The sequence below is a fragment of the Cetorhinus maximus genome, chromosome 7 (assembly GCF_964194155.1).
Source record: "Cetorhinus maximus chromosome 7, sCetMax3.hap1.1, whole genome shotgun sequence".
Classification (NCBI taxonomy): Eukaryota; Metazoa; Chordata; class Chondrichthyes; order Lamniformes; family Cetorhinidae; genus Cetorhinus; species Cetorhinus maximus.
Window position 1 is genome coordinate 18,611,136 of NC_135885.1, and position 22,342 is coordinate 18,633,477.

Below are 22,342 nucleotides of genomic sequence, written 5' to 3' on the forward strand. Positions count from 1 at the left end.
GTTGGCCTAGGCAGTGACACCCACATCCTGTAAATGAGTAAGGAAAAACATGATTCTCAAGAGTCTTTCCCATTAACTTTAATCTTGTCCTTTTGTCTACTTATCTATTATCCCTCTCTGTCTTGGTGTTTTTAATGTGTTTTTTTGAGGTATTGAAATATCGTGATAAAGTTGTGTGGCATAGTAGATAATGAAAATATATTGTAGTGAGAAGCAGCAATCAGCAGCCTTTGGACTTGCTGATCAAGAAAACACCAATACAACTGTGTACCATTAAATCTTTGTCCTCTGGCACAGAGACACCTGAGGGCTCCACCACTTCTCACTGACAATGATGAACTATGTTGTTCAATCATTCCGCTTTCTTGCTCAGGAGTCATTTGATCTTTCTACCCCGTGATACTACTGATACAATAGAATCCAATTACACCCTTGTATGAAATAATTATATTGAATAGTGGCATGAACCCAGGCAGAAAATAAGTCTTCCTCTACCTCTACAGAATGGAAAAGATCTTGTGCAATTTACCTGGGTTGCAAGTTTTGAATCTTTCCCCAAAATATGAATTTACTGTCACCATGTCAATATGGTGCAATGTGCAGCACTTGTTAATGAGGATGAGGCAGTCACTGAAATCAATGTTATCATCTGCATGGTGTTATATATAACTAATGAGATACTTTCCTGTCAAATTAATAATATTACGCTACTGTTAAAGTAAAATTTGTACTCTCTGGTTCGTTTAATTGTCGCTGTGGGATAACCTATGGGTTGAGCATAATCAAACACTGCATTATATCATTGCTATTTTTAATATTAATGACCCATGCTGCATATATGTTGGACAATATTTGTAACCAGATGCCAATAATGCGCATTATCATTTTACTGGGGCCTTTCTGTGATTGTTTGGTGAATTGATTGGTGAATCTTGAAAGGGGAAAATATATCATGCATGATTGAGGGGGAGGGTTAACGTGGGAGTGGGGAGAATTAAGGGGCCCAGAAACAGGAGAAGCACTGGGGCTTATGATTTCTCTCCCTGGCTCTGCCTACAATTGATGATAAAACTGGAATTGTTCAACTTCATGGCTGCAATACTCTTTATCTCCACAATGTGGCAGTGTAGCCACACTGTTCAACAAAGCCACGGCATTGTTGAGCTCCCAACTATGTGAAACTGGTTCTGTAAAGAAGTTCAGGTGGCACATGCCTCTAACATGTCTTTTAATGAGTAGCATACCCGAACTTCCTCTGACACCCAACATTTCCGTTTGCAATAAACATTGATGTTTACTATTCTTTATTATTCCACTCTCCATAAACTTGGAGTCACCCAATCCTGCGTTTTAACTCATACCAAATCCCGTTCACCTATCATCCCTGTGCTCCCTGACCTACATGATTTAAACATTTTTGTCCTTGCTTCCAAACTCTTCCATGGCCTCGCCCCTCCCTATCTCTGAAATCTCCTCCAGCCCTACAACCCTCTGCACTCCTCTAGTTCTGACCTCTGAGAACCTCTGACTTTAGTTGTTCCACCATTGGTGACTGTGTCTGCAGTAGCCTTGGCCCCAGTCTATGGAATTCCCTTCTTACATTGCTCCGCCCCTCTGCCTCACTTTGCCCTTTTAAGCCACTCATTAAAACCTACCACTTTGACGAAGATTTGGGTCCTGTGTCCTGATATATCCTTATGTGGCTCGGTGACATAATGGTTAATGTTCCTGTGAAGTGCCTTGGGGTGTTTTACTATGTAAAAGGTGCTATATAAATACAATGTGTTGTTGTTGGCGATACACTTTCCAGGATGCATTTATTAACCATTTATAAATTGCTGGCTGATTGTGAAAGAAATTAAGTGAATATGTTTTAATATGATTAATATTGGTACAAAAATGGGAGAGTTGTCTCAGCTTTCAGTTCAGGTAAGCTTTCTCAGGCTGAGGAGTTGAAGTTGGTCTAAATCGCTTTCACAATTGATTGTTGATAGATTATCTATTCAACCAGTTTATAAATTACGCACAATGTATTCATTTGACCAGTAGGTAGGATGTTGCAAAAATGAGTGCGTTAAAGGGAGCAGCCTTGTGTTTTCTGTGTGTGTATGAAGTGGGGATAAGCAAGATCTGTGGTTGTGTTATAAAAAAAGAGAGAATGCTGGAAAAACTCAGCAGGCCTGACAGCCTCTGCGGTGACAGAAACAGGGTTAATGTTTTGAGCCCAATCTGTCTCCCCTTCAGAGCCTTGTGGTTGGGTTCTTCGATCAGGATGGAATTTCTGCTACTGGGTTCATCCACTTCTTTAAGGCTAACCCGGTCAAAAGTGGCACAAAACCCTTGTTTGTGCAGTCATAACCAGCAGCCTAAATTTTCAGAGTAAATGCGCTGATTAAATGCAGAAATAATGTGAACGTTAAGAAGTAATAAGGGTTAAAAATGTATTCAGTCTGCATTGCAAGAGCTAGGATTCAGGTAAAGGCTGCTATCCTCGAGATTAGACCTTGCTGGTGTTTAGACCGCTAATGTTTGAAAACTGTTTTGCGTTCATTCACATGAAGGTCCTATAACTATTTGAGCCATCTATGCTTCTGTCCTATATTGAGTGGGGTGGTATTTTAAACAAGGTGGCAGCATTGATGGATAACCAGCTCCTGTTTAAACTCTCTCTGTTTAAAAGTGAAGAAAACCATCACCATTACCAGCAAGTGAAAACTAAACACAACGCATACAGCATTAAATGGAATAGTTCAGGTAATCCTGGATTATTACTTCAAGCAAAGTGGAGCCAGAGGACATGATTAGAAATGAATGATGGATCAATTTAAAACAGATCAGGAAAATCTTCTCTAATCAAAAATGAATGAAGGCCTGGAATAATGTATCAGAGACAAAAGCGTTGGGAATTTTAAAAATCTGGTTGTCAGGCGAGGGTTTATTGGTAGCACTTTTGCCTCTGAGATAAGTAGGTTCAAGGCCTAGTCCAGGGATTTGAGTACAACATCTAGGCTGACACTCTAGTGCTGCACTCGTTGGAGATGCTGTCGTTTGGATGAGACATTGGCCCAGATCCCCCATTCTCCGGGTTGCCAGAGGCCCAATTGTAACCGCCGCCCCCCCCACCCCCTCCCCCACCAAAATGTGTATCGAGATGCCACCCAAGTCCTGACGCGCTGGCTTCTGTGGGAAATCCCTGGGAAGTTGGAACTTCCGATGGGCAATTCCCCTGCTCCCAGGGAGCCTGTGAGAAAGTCCCTGACTTTGAGTTAGTTAGAGTTGGAGATGGTTCTGATGTACTTACCTGAATAGTTACCCAGGAAATGTTAGCCAGAAAAACCCTAGTCTAACTCCTCAGTAATTATACGACTGACACTCTAATGGCTCACATTGACGCACCCTTAACCACACTCCTGACCACCTCACTGATCTGACTCGACTACCACCGCCGATCCCCCAACTAACCTGCCTGACCACCCGAGTACTCCCCGACCTGACCCACCTGATCCCTGACTACCCTCTCCGCCAGGCTTAACTGCTCCCCACCACCCAACTACACACCCCCTACCCAACCTGCCTGGACTCTGACCTGATTACCCCTCCCGACCCGACCTACCTGCCACCCTGCCCACCTGCCATGCCTACCCATTCACTGTTCACCCACTCCACCCTTCGCTTGTTCACTAGCATTCACACTGGACATTCAAACTCGCCAAATGGCAGCTGGTGCTGTAAAACGGGGGGGTGAGGGGGGGGCCTTTCTTTTCTTCCTCGCAATGCTCCGGCGCTGTGACAGAGTTCCCTGAAGGACACGGCGCTCCGCGTTTCTGGAGCAGCCAGGCTCGGAAGACCCCGTGAGAAATGCGGCGCAGCATCGAGACGTGGAACACTTTGAGCGGGGCGGCTATCTGACCAGGATTGCCTCTCCGTGGTCTGTCTGGGCCAATAAGCTGAGGCCCTGTCTGTCCTCTCAGATTGACATCAATGCCTTGGAGAAGGGTACATGGTAGCAGATTGGGTTATGTTACTGGATAGTAATCTTGAGGCCTTACTTAATGATCTAATGAGGTGAGCTCAAATCTTGTCATAGCAGCCATGGAATTTAAATTCAATTAATTAAATAAATTGGATTAAAAAGCCACTCTAAGTAATGGTGGCCATGAAACAACCAGATTGCTGTAAACACCCAGCTGGTTCACTAGTATTCTTTAGGTGACGAGATCTGCACCCTTACCCTGTCTTATATTCTGAAATGGCCTAGCAAGCCTCTCAGTTGTGTCCGAGACCTTCTCAGGGCAATTAGCGATGGACAATAAATGTTGGCCTTGTCAGCGATGCACCACATCCTGTGAGTGAATAAAAAATGTGCAGATGAGTTCTTTCTGGTTTCCTGGCCAATCTTTATCCCTCAACCAACACCAATAAAATAAATAGTTCTGTGGGAGCTGCACTCATCCAGACAAGTGGGGAGTATTCCATCACAATCCTGACTTGTGCCTTGTAGATGGTGGACAGGCTTTGAGGAGTCAGGAGGTGAGTTACTCACCGCACAATTCTTAGCCTCTGACCTGCTCTTGTAGCCACGGTATTTATGTGGCTAGTCCAGTTCAGTTTTTGGTCAATGGTAACCCCCAGGATGTTGATTTTGGGGGATTCAGTGATGGTATTGCCATTGAACATCAAGGGGCGATGGTTGGATTCTCTCTTGTTGGAGATGGTCATTGCCTGGCACTTGTGTGGTGCGAATGTATCTTGCCACTTGTCAGCCCAAGCCTGGATATTGTCCAGGTCTTGCTGCATTTGGACATGGACTGCTTTAGTGTCTGAGGAGTCGCAAATAGTGCTGAACATTGTGCAACCATCGGCGAACATCCCCCCTTCTGACCTTATGATGGGAGAAAAGTTAACTTTTAACAATTAATATTCTTGTTAGTAACCTAATAATTTTGCAAAGGAGAGTAAAGAGATGCGATTCTGTTGGCTAAATGGCCCTGGCACTTTTTACCTCCAAATAGAAGTCCTAGACGCTCCTTGAACTCTGACCGACCATGTGCAAGAAGTGCCACCAGCTACAGTTACTGGGGCTCCGAGTTTCGGAGTTTGAGCGGCAGCTGGAGGCACTGAGGTGTATCTGCAAGGCTGAGAGTTTCGTGGATAGCTTGTTTTTAGGCGTGGTCACCCCACAGCATATAGAAGTGCAGACAGAGAGGGAATGGGTGACCATCAGTCAGAAGAAAGGTGTCAGGCAGGTAGTCAGGAAACCCCCAGGGTGCAGCTCGCTCGAGAAACATTTTTCTGTGTTGGAAAACGGTGAGAGTAATGGTTCCTCTGGGGAGTGCAGCCATGCTCATGGCACTGTGAGTGGCTCAGCTGCACTTGGAGGGAGGAAAAAGAGGGGAAGAGCAATAGTGGTAGGAGACTCGATAGTAAGGGGAACAGACAGACGTGTCTGTGGCCACTGATGAGGCTCCAGGATGATATGTTGCCTCCCTGGTGCCAGGGTCAAGGATGTCACTGAACGGCTGCAGGGATTCTAAAGAGGGAGGGCAAACAGACAGAGATCGTGGTACATATTGGTACCAACGACGTAGGTAGAAAGAGGGATGTGGCCCTGCAAGTAGAATTTAGTGAGCTGGGAAACAGATTAAAAAACAGGGCCTCAAAGGTAGTAATCTCTGGATTACTTCCGGTGCCACACACTAGTGAGTATAGGAATAGGAAAAAGGAGATGAATGCATGGCTGGAGAGATGGTGCAGGAGGGAGTGCTTTAGGCTTCTGGGACATTGGGACCGTTTCTGGGGGTGCTGGGACCTGTACAAAGCAGACAGGTTTCACCTGAACCAGAATGGGACCAATATCCTTGTGGGGAGGTTTGCTAGTGCTGTTGGGGAGGGTTTAAACTAACTTGGCAGGGGGCTGGGATCCTGAGAGAAGGTTCAGCAGGGGGAGATGCACAGCCAAAAGTAGAAGAGACAGCAAGTGAGTCTGGAAGGCATAGAAATTATAGGCCGGTTAAGGTGCACTTTGACTTTCCGCTTGGGTGTTGGAGGTGGCCACTCATTTAGCTCCCTTTCATTGATGTTGGCCCCTTGGTTTGTGCAAATCATCCCAACGCCACCCCGCCCCCCACTTGCCCACAATTTGGGATTGGGGTTTCATCATTATCTGTGAGTGGCTGGGAGTTCTGCTCCCCTGGGCTCCTGACAGCCGAACACAAATCCTAAATTTTCTGTCCTAAGCGTTTCTCTGGATAGCTGGATGAAGACCTCTCTCATCACTATGTATAATTTTATGATCCTGTTAACAACACTTGTGATCTTCGCAACTGGGCAAGCTGAGGACAATTTGAGATTGACTATTTTCTCTTTATTTTTAACAAAAAAAAAATGTAGATCATATCACCATGAAGATGTACCTGGACAACAAAAGCCAGATTGAGGTGGAACTTACACAGAAGACGGCTCCACCTCCAAGGAGTTTGAATGGGCACCTCAAACCGTTAGCGGAGACCAGAGGTTTCGGGGATCTGGATCTCCTGGAAGGCTTTTGTGGGGTGGCTCCAAGTCAGGATGTGGAGGAGGGTTGCTATCAGAATGGAGCTATAGCACATGAGCGGTACGTCCTGCACTGTGAGGAATTCAGCCCAGTCATTAAACAGGAGTGGTGAGTCTGGTGGCGTTATTAACATGGTAAAGCTGATGTGTAGGAATAGTTAGTATAATCGCTTCTGCTGGGATGCCTTATCTGAATGTTGGACCACTGGTTGAAAGGGGAATCTTTTTATTCCCTCCCCTCATTTTTATGCCATTAAAATTAATTATATTAGGGCTAATGATTTTGATGGGAAGTAACAAACTGTGATAAATCCCGCAAATTTCCATACTTACATCTCAATAAGGTCTTGTTGCCAGGGTGCCCTGGTTTCTGACCAAATCTGAGTGGTAGCCAGTCACTTGCCCTGATTATAAATATGGGCTTGCGCACTCAACCAGACGGCTCCTGGCTTGAACCAAATATTCCTGCGAAGTTAATTCCCTGAGAAAGGGACCGGTATAAGTGGGTCTCCGTCTACCCAATGGCTACATGCATGACAGCATTGTTGGGAAGTCAACAGGAATCCTCTACGAATGTCTTACCCTTGACCACAGAAGATGCGCACTCTTGCCCTCAGACTTCAGCTGCACTGCCATCCCCACCCCAATTGTTGACTTTTGATTAAAGGATGGACTTGGTAACCATTGAATATTGATATCGGTGCAACCTAATTTATTTATTTTGAAACAATCAGTGCTAATGACATAGCTTGGCTGATTGAAACGGATGAGGTACTGAATCCCCTAATGTGAGTGAAGTGAATTTACACATTCAAATACCTGCACTCAAACTTGGACTTAACCATCTCTGTACCCATTACCAATACGCCATCTACATCCAAACTCTCTCAGACACGTGCTCACACACACCATGTATCATGGTGGCATAGAGGTCATGTTATTAGGCTAGTAATCCAGAGGCTAGTAATAATGCTAGTATCAGTAATGGTGACCATGAATCTACCATCCAGTTCGCTAATGTCCTTTGGGGAAGTAATCTGACTTCCTTACCTGTCCTGGCCTATACGTGGCTCCAGATGCACAGCTATGTGGTTGACTTCTGAAATGGCCTAGCAAGCCATTCAGTTGTATTCAAGAAGATGGCTCATCATCATCTTCTCAAGAAAAATTAGTGATGGATAGTAAATGCTTGGCCTTGCCAGCAATGCCAACATCCCATGAATGAATTAAAAGAAAACAGACAAGATCTCCCATAACTAAAATTGTTGGAGAACCCTGGATGTATCTCTGCTGATTTCAGTAGCTCCTCTATTGCAACCTCCTCGGAATGTCATCAACATGGAATGCTTTTATTTTGAAACTTAACCACATCTGGACAGATTGATTTGGATTCTCACGGAGTCGTAATGACTCTGGGACTATTTAAAAATGGCACGTGGGACCCAATTCTTGATTCCCGCCCTCATTCCCGGCACCCCTGATTTTCGTCAACATAGAAACATAGAAACTAGGAGCAGGAGTAGGCCATTCAGCCCTTCGAGTCTGCCCCTCCATTCATTCTGATCATGGCTGATCATCCAACCCAATAGCCTGCTCCCGCTTTCTCCCCATACCCTTTGATCCCTTTCGCCCCAAGAGCTATATCTAACTCCTTCTTGAAAGCATGCAATGTTTTGGCCTCAACTACTTTCTGTGGTAGCGAATTCCACAGGCTCACCACTCTCTGGGTGAAGAAATTTCTCCTCATCTCAGTCCTAAATGGTCTACCCCCTACCCTCAGACTGTGACCCCTGGTTCTGGACTCCCCCACCATCGGGAACATCTTCCTGCATCTACCCCATCTAGCCTTGTTAGAATTTTATAGGTTTCTATGAGATCCCCTCTCATTCTTCAGAAGCCCAACGTGGAATAATGTGGGATCCCATACCGTGCCTTCCTGACCTGGCCAGCTCCATTGCAGGAGTAGGCATCTCCTAGCCCCCCACAATGTTTGTGGAGTCGGACCAGCTTCCCCATGACTCGTGGTTCATGAACCTTTAGAGGGCACTCCCCCAGTACTGTGCTGGAGTGACAGCCTAGATTTTTGTGCTCAAGTCCTAGAGTGGGACTTGAACCCACAACCTCCTGGCTTAGAGGTGAGCCCTACCAACTGAGCCGTGGCTGACATATATTGCTCCGAGACAGACATCACTGACACAAAAGATATTGTTATAAATGCTGTTTCATAGGTGGATATCGATCAACTGAATCAGGCAGCACAAGACATTCTATAATTCACAACTGTTTTATTGTTAAACTATAACTCAGCACAAATAGTCTTCCATTCTGGATCCTCTCCTTCTCCAGAAGCAGCCCTCCTACTGGGGAAAAACCTAGCTCTTATGTACAGCCTTCCATGAGCATCGCCTGCTCTCAGTTCACGCTGAAGCTTGTCCTGGTTTTCTCTTAAAGGGACCTGCATTTCTAACATTGTCAAATATCAGACTTAATGAGATGAACATGTTTTAAAATTTCTGTTTTAACTTAAAGTAGAATAGAATGTCCTGAAGAGGAGGATGGTGATCATACTAAACCCTGCCTGGAGACAGGCCCATGTGATCTGTAACCGAAACCTATCGAAAATTAAGTGACAGTTTTCACACCTTAACGCAAAAGATGAGCAGGTGGTTTTTTGGGCACAGACACACAGTGACAGAGCCACGGACAGGGAGACAGAAACAACTGTTGCTAATGCCTTTAAGGGATAACAGCATGCCATTGATAGAAGGGAAGTATGTCATGTCATCCAGCCTCAGTTTCACTTTGGCTTGTGAGCAGAACACAGCAGGCTCAGCTTTGCTGCTGATGTCTTCAGGTTTTCCATCCATGTATATATGTTCTCGTGTGCCTAGTTTAAATAAATGATCCTACAACGTGTTTATCTCATCCCTTATGAGTGATTGGTGCCTTTATATCATTATAAAAACACAACAGCTATGAAAATCAAGGGAAAAAAACGTGTTCTTTGAGTTAGCCACCAAGCAGGATACTGGTGAGAACTGGCTCTTTGTTCGAAGAGAGGGGACTTGTGGAAATTTAAGGACCAAGGAGTCACGGCATGGGCTTTGCTGCTGGAAACTGATTCGTGCGTACTCCAGAAGACTGAGTGGAATGACTTTCCAAGGACACTGTAGGACTCACCGAGCTGTGGCAGGGGCCAGGAAGCCTTCTGAAAGGCCAAGAGGAGTTTGGAAGCTAATCTTCCAGGTTACATATTTGATGGGAGAGTGGTGTAAAGTAAAAACATGTCATAAAGAATATTGTGGTCGCGTGAAATAAAAGCAAAAGCTGTGGATGCTGGGAGATCTGAAATAAAAAGCACTGGAAAAACTCAACAGATCTGGCAGCATCTGTGGAGAGAGAAACAGAGTTAACATTTCAAGTCCAATATGCCTCTTCTTCAGCGTATAGAATTTCTGATGGTATGCCTCCTCAACTAACTGGAATGCACATAATTTAGCCCTTTTTGCTGCTTTGTAAATTGTTGCACTTTCCTCAGGCAAGAGGGAGTAAACCTCTTGAGCTTTTCCTGTCAGCTTACTATGCAACAGCAGGGACCAGTATTGCGCCGGTCACTTTAACTGCTGTGCTAACCTTTCGAAAGAGATATAGAAGGCGCCCACATCTTCTTCATCAAACCTAGGGATTAAATGGACCTATTTGAATACCTCAGCCCCTTAATCTGAGCTAGGAGTGGTCCCCCCGCCAGGGGTGTCTTCAATGGGCATAGTGGGATCCTCCCTTCTCGGCTCGAGCTGTTTTCATTTAAACTCCCTTTCCGTTTTTTTCTCTTTCCTGGAATTCTCTCTCTTCCTTTTGTTCCTGCCTCTCTCTCTCCTTTTCCTCAAATTCTAGATCCAATATCCACTGCCGCAATCTTAATTTCTCTGCTGCTAATTTATCTGTTTAAGCGTCCTCAATTTACACCTCTAGATGTTTCATCAACTGTTTTAAAATTTCTGTTTTCCTGGGTTTTGGGCAGAACTCCACCTCTAAATGCCTAACTTTGTTATCTTTTAATTCTTCCACAGACATGCCCTTAATTCCTCACCAGTTATCTCATCCTGTTCTCTGAAATCATTGACCACCGAATGTGGACAGTTTAGCACTTTAGTATTACAGACTCAAGAAAACCTTTTGCAGTTTTTAAATTGCTTTTGAAGGAACAATTTACCTCCCCCACTCCAAATCTTTTGTCACTGTGTGGGAACAATTCTGATGAGCTCCCCGATATCATAATGACCAGGCGAGAAGGGGTGACTGGCTCCCCTTTATTCAACCTCTTTGGTTGGTCACAGCAGAGGTTTATGCCATCCAAATCAGAATGTATTTAACTATTTAGGCTGTGAGCAATAAGGGGCCAGTCAAACAAGGTTTTCTCGAGTCAACAGGAGAGAAAATTGATTAACCACTAAACCTGAGAAAAACAATAAGAAACTTTCAAGCATTTGGCCCTCACACGATCATTTGTACACACGCACGCGTGTACACACCAGAAATAAGGGGCGTTAGAGTCCAAATAAAAAAAGGTAAAAGAATATACAGTTAAGTGTACTTTGATTATCTTTGAGGGTAAATTTTAAATGCTGCGGCTGATGTAGAAGATGTTGCAATTATTATGAGTTCGCTGGTAGGTTTCTGGTAGAGTTGGCTTCTTGAACCGGGTGACACTCTTATTCCAAAAGACAGTGAGGGAGAGAGAGCAGCCCTCAGCTTGTTTCCTCTGCTGAAGACTTTCTTGATGCTGCCTGTGTCACTTGCAATCTCTTTCTAGTGGCTAGGCAGCCTTGCCTTGAAATACTTCACCCATTGTGTATTTCTAAGGGGTTTTGGGTGTGTCGGCTTGTGTCAGCCATCGTTTCAATACCCAGTACTTTGCATTTTTAATGTCTCTTCCTTAGACAGTTACACATTTCAATGGGTGTCTGGGCTATAGGAATTGACTTTCTCTCCACATTTCCTTGAAGGTCATTTGGTTTCTCACCTTCACCTTAGAATGTGGCCTTGCATTTTTAAGCAGTTCCTTTGTCTCAGTTCAAATTGCAAAATTTCCAGTCAGTTGAAAGTTGAAAAATCATATTTTCAAAAATAAAGGGGTGCAGTCTCTTAACAGGAAGCACCTTAACAGGGAGGGTTGTCTTATGAGGAAAGGTTGGATGGGTTAGGCTGTATCCACTGGAGTTTGGAAGAGTAAGAGGTGACCTGGTCAAACTTTTAAGATCCTGAGGGGTCTTGACAAGAGTGGATGTTTCCTCTTGTGGGGGAATATAGAACTAGGGGTCATGGTTTAAAAATAATTGGCCACCTATTTAAGACAATGATGAGGAGAATTTTTTTCTCTCAGATGGTTATGAGTCTTTGGAACTGTCTTCCTCAAAAGGCAGTGGAAGCAGAGTCTTTGATCATTTTTAAGGCAGAGCTAAATAGATTCTTGATTAACAAGAGGGTGAAAGGTTATGGGGGGTAGGCAAGAGGTTACAGTCAGATCAACCATGATCTTATTGAATAGCGGAGCAGGCTTGAAGGACCAAATGGTCTACCCCTGCTCCATATTCATATGTTCGCATGTACCTTTTTAAAAAAAAAAATTTGCATTAGTTCCCTGTTGAGTAATGTTTGGTTGAGGCTGATTTTAGTTTATTTGTTACAGTAAAAGTCTTAAAATGTGAAATCTTGTCCTGTAATTCTTTATGTTGGTCGCTGGGAAATTTATCTCTTGTTTAAAAGTTATTGGTCTCCATGGGGATTGAAACAACATGTTAAATAACACTACCCTATTAAACAATGTTGATGCTAACACGGCCAGTACCATCACTATTAAGAAAATATATGTTGAGAATTACAATAAGTACTCATATTATTACTTGTTGGAGATTAGATAAGCATAGGTGCAAATCATGTGCATCAAAATAGCTCATTTTTAGTTAGGCTTTGCTTAATAACAAGATCCAAGATTATGGTGTAGATTAACAAAACTAAGTGTACAGTTACAATTTGTAAATCCTTGTGTCATTGGAACAGGAAAACAGGAGCATCAGCTGCTTGAGCCTTTTCTGCTATTCTATTTGATCATCTGTGCCTCAACTTTATTTACCTGCCTTTTGCTTCATATACTTTGGGATCTGTTGATCTCAGTCCTGAACATTTCAATTGACCTGGCATCAACAGCCTTTTGGGGCAGAGGGTTCTCGATACTTACTCTGACAAGTTTCAGCTATTCCTCTGAAATATGAACATAAATGAGGTGAGCTTTTCCTTTTGGTGAGGCTTTCTGTTGTAGTGTTGTCTTTCTTTAGGATGCTCAGCTCTCCTCTGGGGATGGCTGTCTGTGATTGTCTTCTTCTCATCCTAGTTCACCTAACCTCACATTTACATTATCTCTGAGCACTGTGACTTACTGTATCCTCCCTGGGCCCAGAAGGAGGTACTAATGGATCGCTGACATACTTTAAAAGTTTTTACTTCTGGTCGATTCAGCTCTTACAATTTTTAATCTTCGACTTTCATTCTTACCAATTTGGCTCCTTTTTTGTAGAGCTGCTTGAAAGGTTATTTGCAATTTATTCTTCACTTTGCCTTTTAGAAAGTAAGTAACACTTTTTTAGAAATTGTAAATCTCCTTGGAAGCACTCTCTTTTTCTCTCTCCCTCCCCCACTCTCTCATCTCTCTTTTTTCTGCCTCTCTCCTCCTCTCTCATCTTCTCCCCCTCTCTCCCTCTTCCCCCACACTAGGTTCTCTTTTTCTCTCTCTCTTCTCCCTCTCCCCACCTCTCTCCCTCCACCTCCACTCTCTCTTCTCTCTCTCTCTCTCCCCTCTCTCTTTTCCCTTTCTCTCACCCCCTCCTCCCTTTCCCTCTTCCTCCACCCTCCCTCTCTCTTGCACACACGCTTTTCCCCCTCTCTCACTCTCTCCCTATCCATCTCTCTCTATCTATCCTCTTTTCTCCCTCTATATTTCTTTGCAACTTCCTCTCCCCTCTCTTTCATCCTCTTCACTCTATCCTCCACTCTCTTTTTCAGTCCAATCCCTGTCCCTCTCTCCCTCATCCCCTCTTCATCTTCCTTCATCTCTCTTTCTCTCCTCTCTCCCTTCTCCTGTCTCTCTCTTCTTTCTCCCTTCTCTTGTCTCTCTATCTCTCCCTCCTCCTGTCTCTCTCTCTCTCCCTCCTGTCTCTCTCTCTCCCTTCTGTCTCTCTCTCTCTCTCCCCTCCTCCTATCTCCCTCTCTCTCTCTCTCCCCCTCCTGCCTCTCACTCTTCCTCCCTCCCTCTTTCTGTCTGTCTGTCTGTCTGTCTGTCTGTCTCTCTCTCTCCCTCTCTCCTGTGTCTCTCTCCTACCTCCTCTCTCTGTCTCCCTCCTGTCTCTCTCTCCCCTCCTCCTATCTCCATCTCTATCTCTGCCTCCTCTCTCTCTCCCCCTCCTATCTCTCGCTCTCTCTCTCTCTCCCCCTCCTTCTTTCCTCACTAGATTAGGAATGGAGAAAAGCATAGTTTTATTTTCCTAAATTAATCTTGTGGGCCCTAAACATTAGTGACCAGATAGGATCTTTCAAATGTGTAATTCAACTGGACAGCTCTTCAACCTGTCGTCTATAGCCGTCTAGCACTTTTGTCAATTTTAGTTACACTCACCCATTAACTCTCTGCCTTTTGCTTTTGTGATATTCCTGGTCTAGTCCACTACATATGCCTCATAATCGAGTGTAGATTTTATGAATTTATAATATTTTCTTTAAAGAAAGAATGCCATGCATTTGTACAGTGCATAAGACACAAATCATGTACTTATCCAAAAATCTGGTTCATCAACTTTCCCTCTGACAACAACATAATGTGTTCCATTAAGATAAAAGCAAAATACTGCGGATGCTGGAAATCTAGAACAAAAGCAAAAATACCTGTAAAAACTCAGCAGGTCTGACAGCATCTGCGGAGAGGGATACAGTTGACTTTTCGAGTCCGTATGATCCTTCATCAGAACTAAGAAATATAGAAATGAGATGAAATATAAGCTGGTAGAGGGGGGTGGGACAGGTAGAGCTCAATAGGGGGGGGGGGCAGTGATAGGTGGAGGCCAAGAAGAGACTGCCAAAGATGTCATAGACAAAAGGACAAAGGGGTGTTGACGGTGGTGATATTATCTAAAGGATGTGTTAATGGGGACATTAAGGGTAGAAAGCAGGACAAGCTAGTGGCAGATGGCCCTAGTGGGGGTGGGGTGTGGGGAAGGGATAAAAATGGGCTAAAAGGTGGAGATGAACCAATAGATCGAAATAAATTTAAAAATAGGTGGGAAAAGAAAAATATATTTGTAAAAAAATTATAAATTATTGGAAAAAGGGGGATCGGAAAGGGGGTAGGGTTGGAGGACAGAGTTCATGATCTGAAATTGTTGAACTCAATATTAAGTCCGGAAGACTGTAAAGTGCCTAGTCGGAAAATGAGGTGCTGTTCCTCCAGTTTGTGTTGAGCTTCACTGGAACATTGTAGCAGGCCAAGGACGGACATGTGGGCACAAGAGCAGGGTGGTTGTTGTTGAAATGGCAAGCGACTGGGAGGTCTGGGTCATGCTTGCAGACAGACTGAAGATGTTCAACGCAAACTAGAGGAACAGCACCTCACCTTCTGACTAGGTATCTAGGGATGGGTAAAACATGCTGGCCTTACTAACGCACTTACATCCCATGATAGAATAAAGAAAAAACCCAATAAAGAATTCAGGAGAAACTTCTTTACCCAGAGGGTGGGTAGAATTTGGAAATCACTACCACATTGAGTGAGGCAAAGAACATAGATGGATTTAAAGAGAAGTTACGTGAGGGAGAAAGGAATGGAAGGATATGCAAATGGGGTGAGAGGAAGTAGGGTGGAACGAGGCTCGTGTGGAGCATAAACACCAGCGTGGAGCAGTTTGGTTGATGACCTGTTTCTGTGCTGTAAATTCTATATAGTTCTTCTGTCATCGATTCCAATTTAGTCAAATGATCCTTCATGTTTTGAAATAACCAATCGAAATACGTACCTTCAGGAGCTGATATCCGGTATATAAATAAAGGTACAATCCCTAAGAGCCACTGTATAGCCAGATGCCTGAGAACGGAATAAAAATATGACATTGAGAAACAGACTAACTGATTAAGGAAAGAGAGAGAATAACTTATTACAGAAATTATATCCTTATCGAATTAAAAAGCTTCTTCATGCTGGAATTAGATGAATGTTTGAACTGGAACAACTTGCAAGGCTATGGGGAAGAACAGTGGGACAAATTGGGCAGACAAAGGCATGATGGGTTGAAGGTCCTCTTTCTGTGCTATGTTATTCTATGCTTCTGTGATATGAGATAGCGAAGTTAGCCAGGTTTTGGTTTTATAAAAATCTAAGAGTAGGTGCAGGGAAGAGAAGCGTTTGACATGAAATAGGGTTCCAAGTATCTCAGAGGCAGTCTTATCAATGAAAGAGATGTGTGAGTCCTGTTTGAACTTTTCAACCTTATTTTCCTCCTTCTGAACAAGTCTGGCCCTGAGATTTAGGCCTGGATTTTCATTGCAGGTTTTTGATCCTTGTCCTTCTAGAAGGTAGACGTCACAGGTTCGGAAGGTACTGTGAAAAGAGCCTTGGTGTGTTGCTGCAGTGCGTCTTGTAGATGGTACACACTGCTGCCACTGTGCGCTGATGGTGGAAGGAGTGAATGTTTAAGGTGGTAGATGGGGCTCCGAGCAAGCAGGCTGCTTTGTCCTGGATGGTGTCAAATGTTTTGAGGTTTGTTGGAGCCAGACACATTCAGGCAAGTGGAGAATATTCCATCACATTCCTGACTTGTGCCTTGTAGATGGTGGACAGACCTTGGGGAGTCAGGAGGTGAGTTACTTGCCACAGGATTCCCAGCCTCTGACCTGCTCTTGGAGCCACAGCATTTATATGGCTGGTCCAGTTCAGTTTCCGGTCAATGGTAACCCCCATGATGTTGATAGTGGGGGATTCAGTGATAGTAATGCCATTAAATGCCAAGAGGAGATGATTAAATTTTCTCTTGTTGGAGATGGTCATTGCCTGGCACTTGAGTGGTGTCAATGTAACTTGCCACTTAGCCCAAGCCTGAATATTGTCCAGGTCTTGCTGCAAATGGACTGCTTCACTATCTGAGGAGTCGTGAATGGTGCTCAATATTGTACAATTATCAGTGAACATCTGCAACTCTGTCCTTATGATGGAAGGAAGGTCATTGATGAAGCAGCAGAAGATGGTTGGGCCTAGGAGATTACCCTGAGGAACTCTTGCAGCGATGTCCAAGGATTGAGATGATTGGCCTCAAACAATGACGACCATCTTTATTTATGCTACGTATGTCTTCAACTAGTGTTGAATTTTCCTTCTGATTCCCATTGACTTCAATTTTGCTAGAACTCCTTGATGCCACATATGGTCAAATGCTACCTTGATGCTAAGGACAATCAATCTCACCTCATCTCTTGAGTTCAGCTCTTTTGTTCATGTTAAGACCAAGGCTATAATGTGGTTGTTACAATCCCCGTAGAGGCTGACAACATTTAAAAAGAAATTCGATCTTCCAGTTAATAGCTAAATGGGTGATATGACAAGATTTCACATTTTAAGACATTTACTGTGATAAACAGACTGAAAGCACTTTAACTAAACACTATTTTTGTAGGTAACATGTACTTTAAAGTACAGAACAGAACTTTTAACACAACTGGAAGAACCCACTATCAAGTATAGTTTACACTGTTCTTTTAGGTAGACATTTAATTCTCCTGGAACCAGCCTAAAATGGTTCTTAGCTCCTGATGTTTTACTTCTGATTTTTCTTTTCCTTCCCCAGCCTGGAAACTTTTAACCCCAGAACTGTCTTTCATGGTGCAAGCTTTCCTGGAGACTTCTCCCTTTAGCTAAAGCTAGGCAAATCTTCCAGCCTCATTTTAACTCCTCACAAATTTGGTCGCTCTTATTCGAGTGCGAGCTCTTGCCCTTATTCCTACATAGTGAACCATTGAGACTTTTGGTCTCTAGCTGCTCTCTCTCCTCTGGGTCTTGGCAGACACAATCTTAAAAACCTTATAATCGTAACAAGTGTAGAAGCTAAGTGGCCCTGGAGGAACTCACTGAGCATCAATGAACAGGTCATTGCTGTGTAAGTGCTGCTTGATAGCACTATTTATGACACCTTCATCACTTCGCTAATGATTGAGAGTAGACTGAAGGGGTGGTAATTGGCCGGATTGGATTTGTTTTGCCTTTTGTGGACAGCATACATTTGGGCAAATTTCCATTGTCAGGTAGATGCCAGTGTCGCACTACGTCGTAGCTTGTCTAGGGGAGCAGCTAGTTCTGGAGCACAAGTCTTCAGTACCACAGCTGGGATATTGTCAGGGCCCATAGCCCTTGCAGTACTCAGTACCTTCAGCTGTTTCTTGAAGTCATGTGGAGTGAATCGAATTGGCTGAAGACTGGCATTTGTGACGCGGGGATCTCAGGAGAAGGCTGAGATGGATCATCCACTCGGCACTTCTGACTGAAAATGGTTGCAAATGCTTCAGCCTTGTCTTTTGCATTGATGTGCTGGGCTCACTATTCATTGCAGATGAGGATATTTGTGGAGCCTCCTCCTCCTGTTAGTTGTTTAATTGCCCACCACCATTCATAACTGGACTTGGTAGGACTGCAGCACTTAGCCTTGTCCATCGTATGTTGCTTTTGCTGTTTGGCATGCAAGTAGTCCTGTGTTGTAGCTTCACCAGGTTGACACCCCATTTTTAGGTATGTCTGGTTCTGCTCTTGGCATGGTCTCCTGCATGCCTCATTGAACTAGGCTTGATCCTCTGGTTTGATGGTATTGGTAGAGTGGGGGATATGCTGGGCCATGTGATTACAGATTGTGGTTGAATACAACTCTGCTGCTGATGTCCCACAGCACCTCGTGGATGCCCAGTTTTGAGTTGCTAGGTCTGTTATCCCTTTTAGCATGTCGGTAGTGCCACACAATGTAATAGATGGTATCCTCAGTTTGAAGATGGGACAAGGACTGTGCTGTGGTCACTCCTACCAATACTGTCATGGACAAATGCATTTGCAACAGGTAGATTGGTGAGGATGAGGTTGAGTAGGTTCATCCTTCAGGACTCGGCCAGCTCAGTCAGTCAGTGGTGCTACTGAGCCACTCTTGGTGATAGACATTCAAGTCCCCAACCCAGAGGACATTCTGTGCCCTTGTTACTCTCAGTGCATCTTTCAAGTGGTGTTTGTCATGGAGGAATACTGAATTATCAGTTGGGAGAGGGCAGTAAGTGGTAATTAGCAGGTTTCCTTGACTGTGTTTGACCTGATGCTACAAGATTTCATGGGGTCCAGAGTCAATGATGAGGACTCCCAGTGCAACCCCCTTCTAATGTACAGCACTGTGTTGCCATTTCTGGTGGCTGTGGTGGGATAGGACATGCCCAGGGATGGTGATAGAGGAACTGGAGCATTGGCTGTTAGGCATGATTCGGTGAGTGTGGCTATGTCATGTTGTTGCTTGAATAGTTTGTGAGAAAGTTCTCCCAATTTTGGAACAGACCCCCAGATATTAGTAAGGAGGAATTTGCAGGGTCAACAGAGAGGGTAGGCCATTGTTGCTTCTGGTGCCTAGGTCGATGTTGGGTGGTCCGTCCGGTTTTGTTCCTTTTTGACTTCTCAGCTTGGTAAAACTGAATGGCTTTCTAGGCGGCTTCAGAGGGCAGTTAAGAGTTAACCATGTTGTGTGGGACTGGAGTCACATGTGGGCTAAACCAGGTAAGGACGACAGATTTCCTTCCCTAAAGGATGCATAAAAGGGCTGCATGACAAACTGAGATATGATGGTGATGTACTGGCTTCATCTGCAATGATCCGCTGGCATAGAAATTGAGGGTCATAGTGAACTTGCTGTCCATTGGCAGAGCCATTCTCACCTTGCTCTGCGGCTGCAGGTTTGGTTGGAGGAGGTGGCACATTTCGGTGACCACCTGTTTGGTGAAGTGTAGCCGCCGCAGATGCTGCTCCTTGCTAAGGTTCTAGTTGGGTGAGTTCTCCTGCTGAGCACCCTCCTTCTCCTCCCTCTATGCGCAACCTCCTCTCTCTACTGCCTCTGCTCCATCTCCATGTCATGCTGCAGCCCAAGAAAGAACTGCAATTATAGCTCCAATGACTGGGAATGCTCAGAGGCCTTTTCAAACCACCACCACTTCTCCCAAAGGTCCAGCATCACACCCCGTCCTGACTGAAATGACTTCTCTCAACGCCAGCAACAACACAGTAGCTGGCACTTCCACTAGCTCTGCAACCAACAGACGGTCAAAAGCTCCACACCTGGAAGTTGAACGGCGATGCCTTTCAAAAGAAATGGTGAGGGGTGTCCCTTGTGCTGCCGAGCCCATGTGTGTGATCGAGAGAGGGTGTTAGCAGGGCTGACATGGTCCAGAATGGCAGGTTGAGCGGCAAATCAGTGTTAGACGCTGACTGACATCATGAGCTGCATGCCCGTGCTATCACTCTCCAAAACATGGCGAGTAGTACGGACAGCAGTGGGAGTCAGCAGGAGCTGACCTCCCCCTCGTAGCGGCGCCTTCGGAGCTGAACTTTGCGGTCTTCAATGCTTCTGCTGCTGACACTTTAAATTTTCACCGTTCAGAGCAGGACTTATTTTTTTTAAGCAGCCACCTAAAGGCTGCTACAATGTCTTATTGGAATAACCAAAAGTGGTAATCGCTTTCATTTTCCAGCAATCTAGTTTTTCTATTCTTATTGGGAGCAGCTCCAAGTTATTACAACAAATGCACGGAGCCTCCATTAGAATTCTCTGCACATAGTGTGCGAGGGAATTGAAGACAATTACAGAACCTGCAATACAACTGTGAAGTATTTATTGTGTGAGTGCTGCCCTCAATGGCGCATTCAATCAGGGTGATTCACCATTAATAAAATAAAAGTACATGACTCGCACAGCAAATCCCGGCTTTATGCCGATCCATTTCAGGCAATGTGACTGCACATGAAGTAACACTTTTATGAACAGTTATTTTTGCATTTGACAAAATCCTACACCGCACCCACCACCTCCCCCCACTCCCCCGCAACCTCCACCCCACCGCCTCACCCCTTGATGCAGACAGCAGGGCTAAAAAGAGCAGGAACATAGCAATCTACAGGGTCGAGATGTACTATTCCAGTCCAACCAGCCAGAAACAGTGTAGGGGAGAAAGTGAGGTAAATCTCATAGGCATTTACAGCACAGAAGGAGGACATTCAGTCCATCATGTCCGTGCTGGTCAACAAAGATCTGACTACACTAATCCCATTTTCCAGGGCTTGGTTTATAGCCCTGGAGGCTATGGCAATGCAAGTGAATATCTAAATACTTGTTAAATGTTACGAGAGTTTCTGACTCAACCACCCTTTCAGGCAGTGAGTTCCAGACTCCCACCACCCTCTGGGTGAAAAAATTTCTCCTCAACTCCCCTCTTAGCCTTCTACCTCTTACCTTAAATCTATGCCCCCTGGTTATTGACCCCTCTCGTAATGGAAAAAGTGCCTTCCCACCCACCCTATCTCTGCCCCTCATAATCGTATCGTCCTCTATCAACCAAATCAAGAAGATGATGCCAACTCAAAGCTCCAATGAGGGTTAGAGGAGGAAGGAAATACTGAGGGAGGTAAGGAGTTTCTCAGTTTAAAAGTCCTGAAAAAAGAGATTTATAATAAGTGGCAATGTCATGCTTTCTCGCTTGAGGATGTAGGGAGCAGATGAGTTGGTGGGTCTGGAGCTTAGAGGGACCAGAGGGCAAAGTCCCGGTGAACTCTGAACACAGTTTTTGCCTTGCATCAATGTTACTAGAAAGCTTGTGATGGAGAATGCATGATTGGAGGCTGGAGGTGAGTAACAACGTGGATGATAATATCATTCATATAATGGCTAATCCAATGCAGGAGTTACATCTTGTGTTCGGACTGCCTTGCAATGTGTGTAGGAAAGTACAGGCCAGTTAGTTTAACATCTGTCATAGGGAAAATATTAGAAGCTATTATTAAAGACCTTATAGCAGGGCACTTAGAATAATTCAAGGTAACCAAGTCAACTTGGTTCTGTAGCAGGGAAATCATGTTCAACCAATTTATTGGAGTTCCTTGAAGAAGTCACATGTGCTGTGGATAAAGGGGTGTATTGTACTTGGATTTCCAAAAGGCATTTGATAGGATGCCACATCAAAGGTTATGACGGAAAATAAAAGCTCCTGGTGTAGGGGGTAACACATTGGCACAGACAGAAGATTGGCTAGCTAGCACGAAACAGAGTATGCATCAATAGGTCACTTTCAGGTTGGCAAGTGGTGTGCCACAGTGATCTGTGCTGGGGCCTCAACCTTTTACAATTTATATAAGTAACTGACTTGGATGAAAGGACAGAAGGTAGGGTTGCTAATGGGGAGGGGATGGTGTTGTTGCTGGGCTAGTAATCCTGAGATCCGGGGATCCGGGCTCGAATCCTGCCACGGCAGATGATGGAATTTGAAAATTCAATAAAAATCTGGAATTAAAGGTCTAATGATAGCCATGAAACCATTGTCGATTGTTGTAAAAACCCATCTGGTTCACTAATGTCCTTTATGGAAGGAAAGCTGCCATCCTTACCTGGTCTGGCCTGCACGTGACTCCAGACCCACGGTGATGTGGTTGGCTCTTACATGCCCTCTGAAATGGCCTAGCAAGTCGTTCAGA

The 22,342-nt window shown here is 44.5% G+C and overlaps 1 protein-coding gene across 2 annotated transcripts in view; it reads left to right on the forward strand.

The window, feature by feature from the left end:
- Positions 1 to 22,342, forward strand: part of oca2 (oculocutaneous albinism II) — a 573,569-nt gene that overhangs the window by 51,463 nt on the left and 499,764 nt on the right. For both annotated transcript variants that reach the window (XM_078544815.1, XM_078544816.1), the window contains exon 2: positions 6,391 to 6,661. In XM_078544815.1, coding sequence (XP_078400941.1) covers positions 6,402 to 6,661 — 260 coding nt within the window. In that variant the 5' untranslated portion in view covers positions 6,391 to 6,401. The remainder of the gene's footprint in view (positions 1 to 6,390; positions 6,662 to 22,342) is intronic.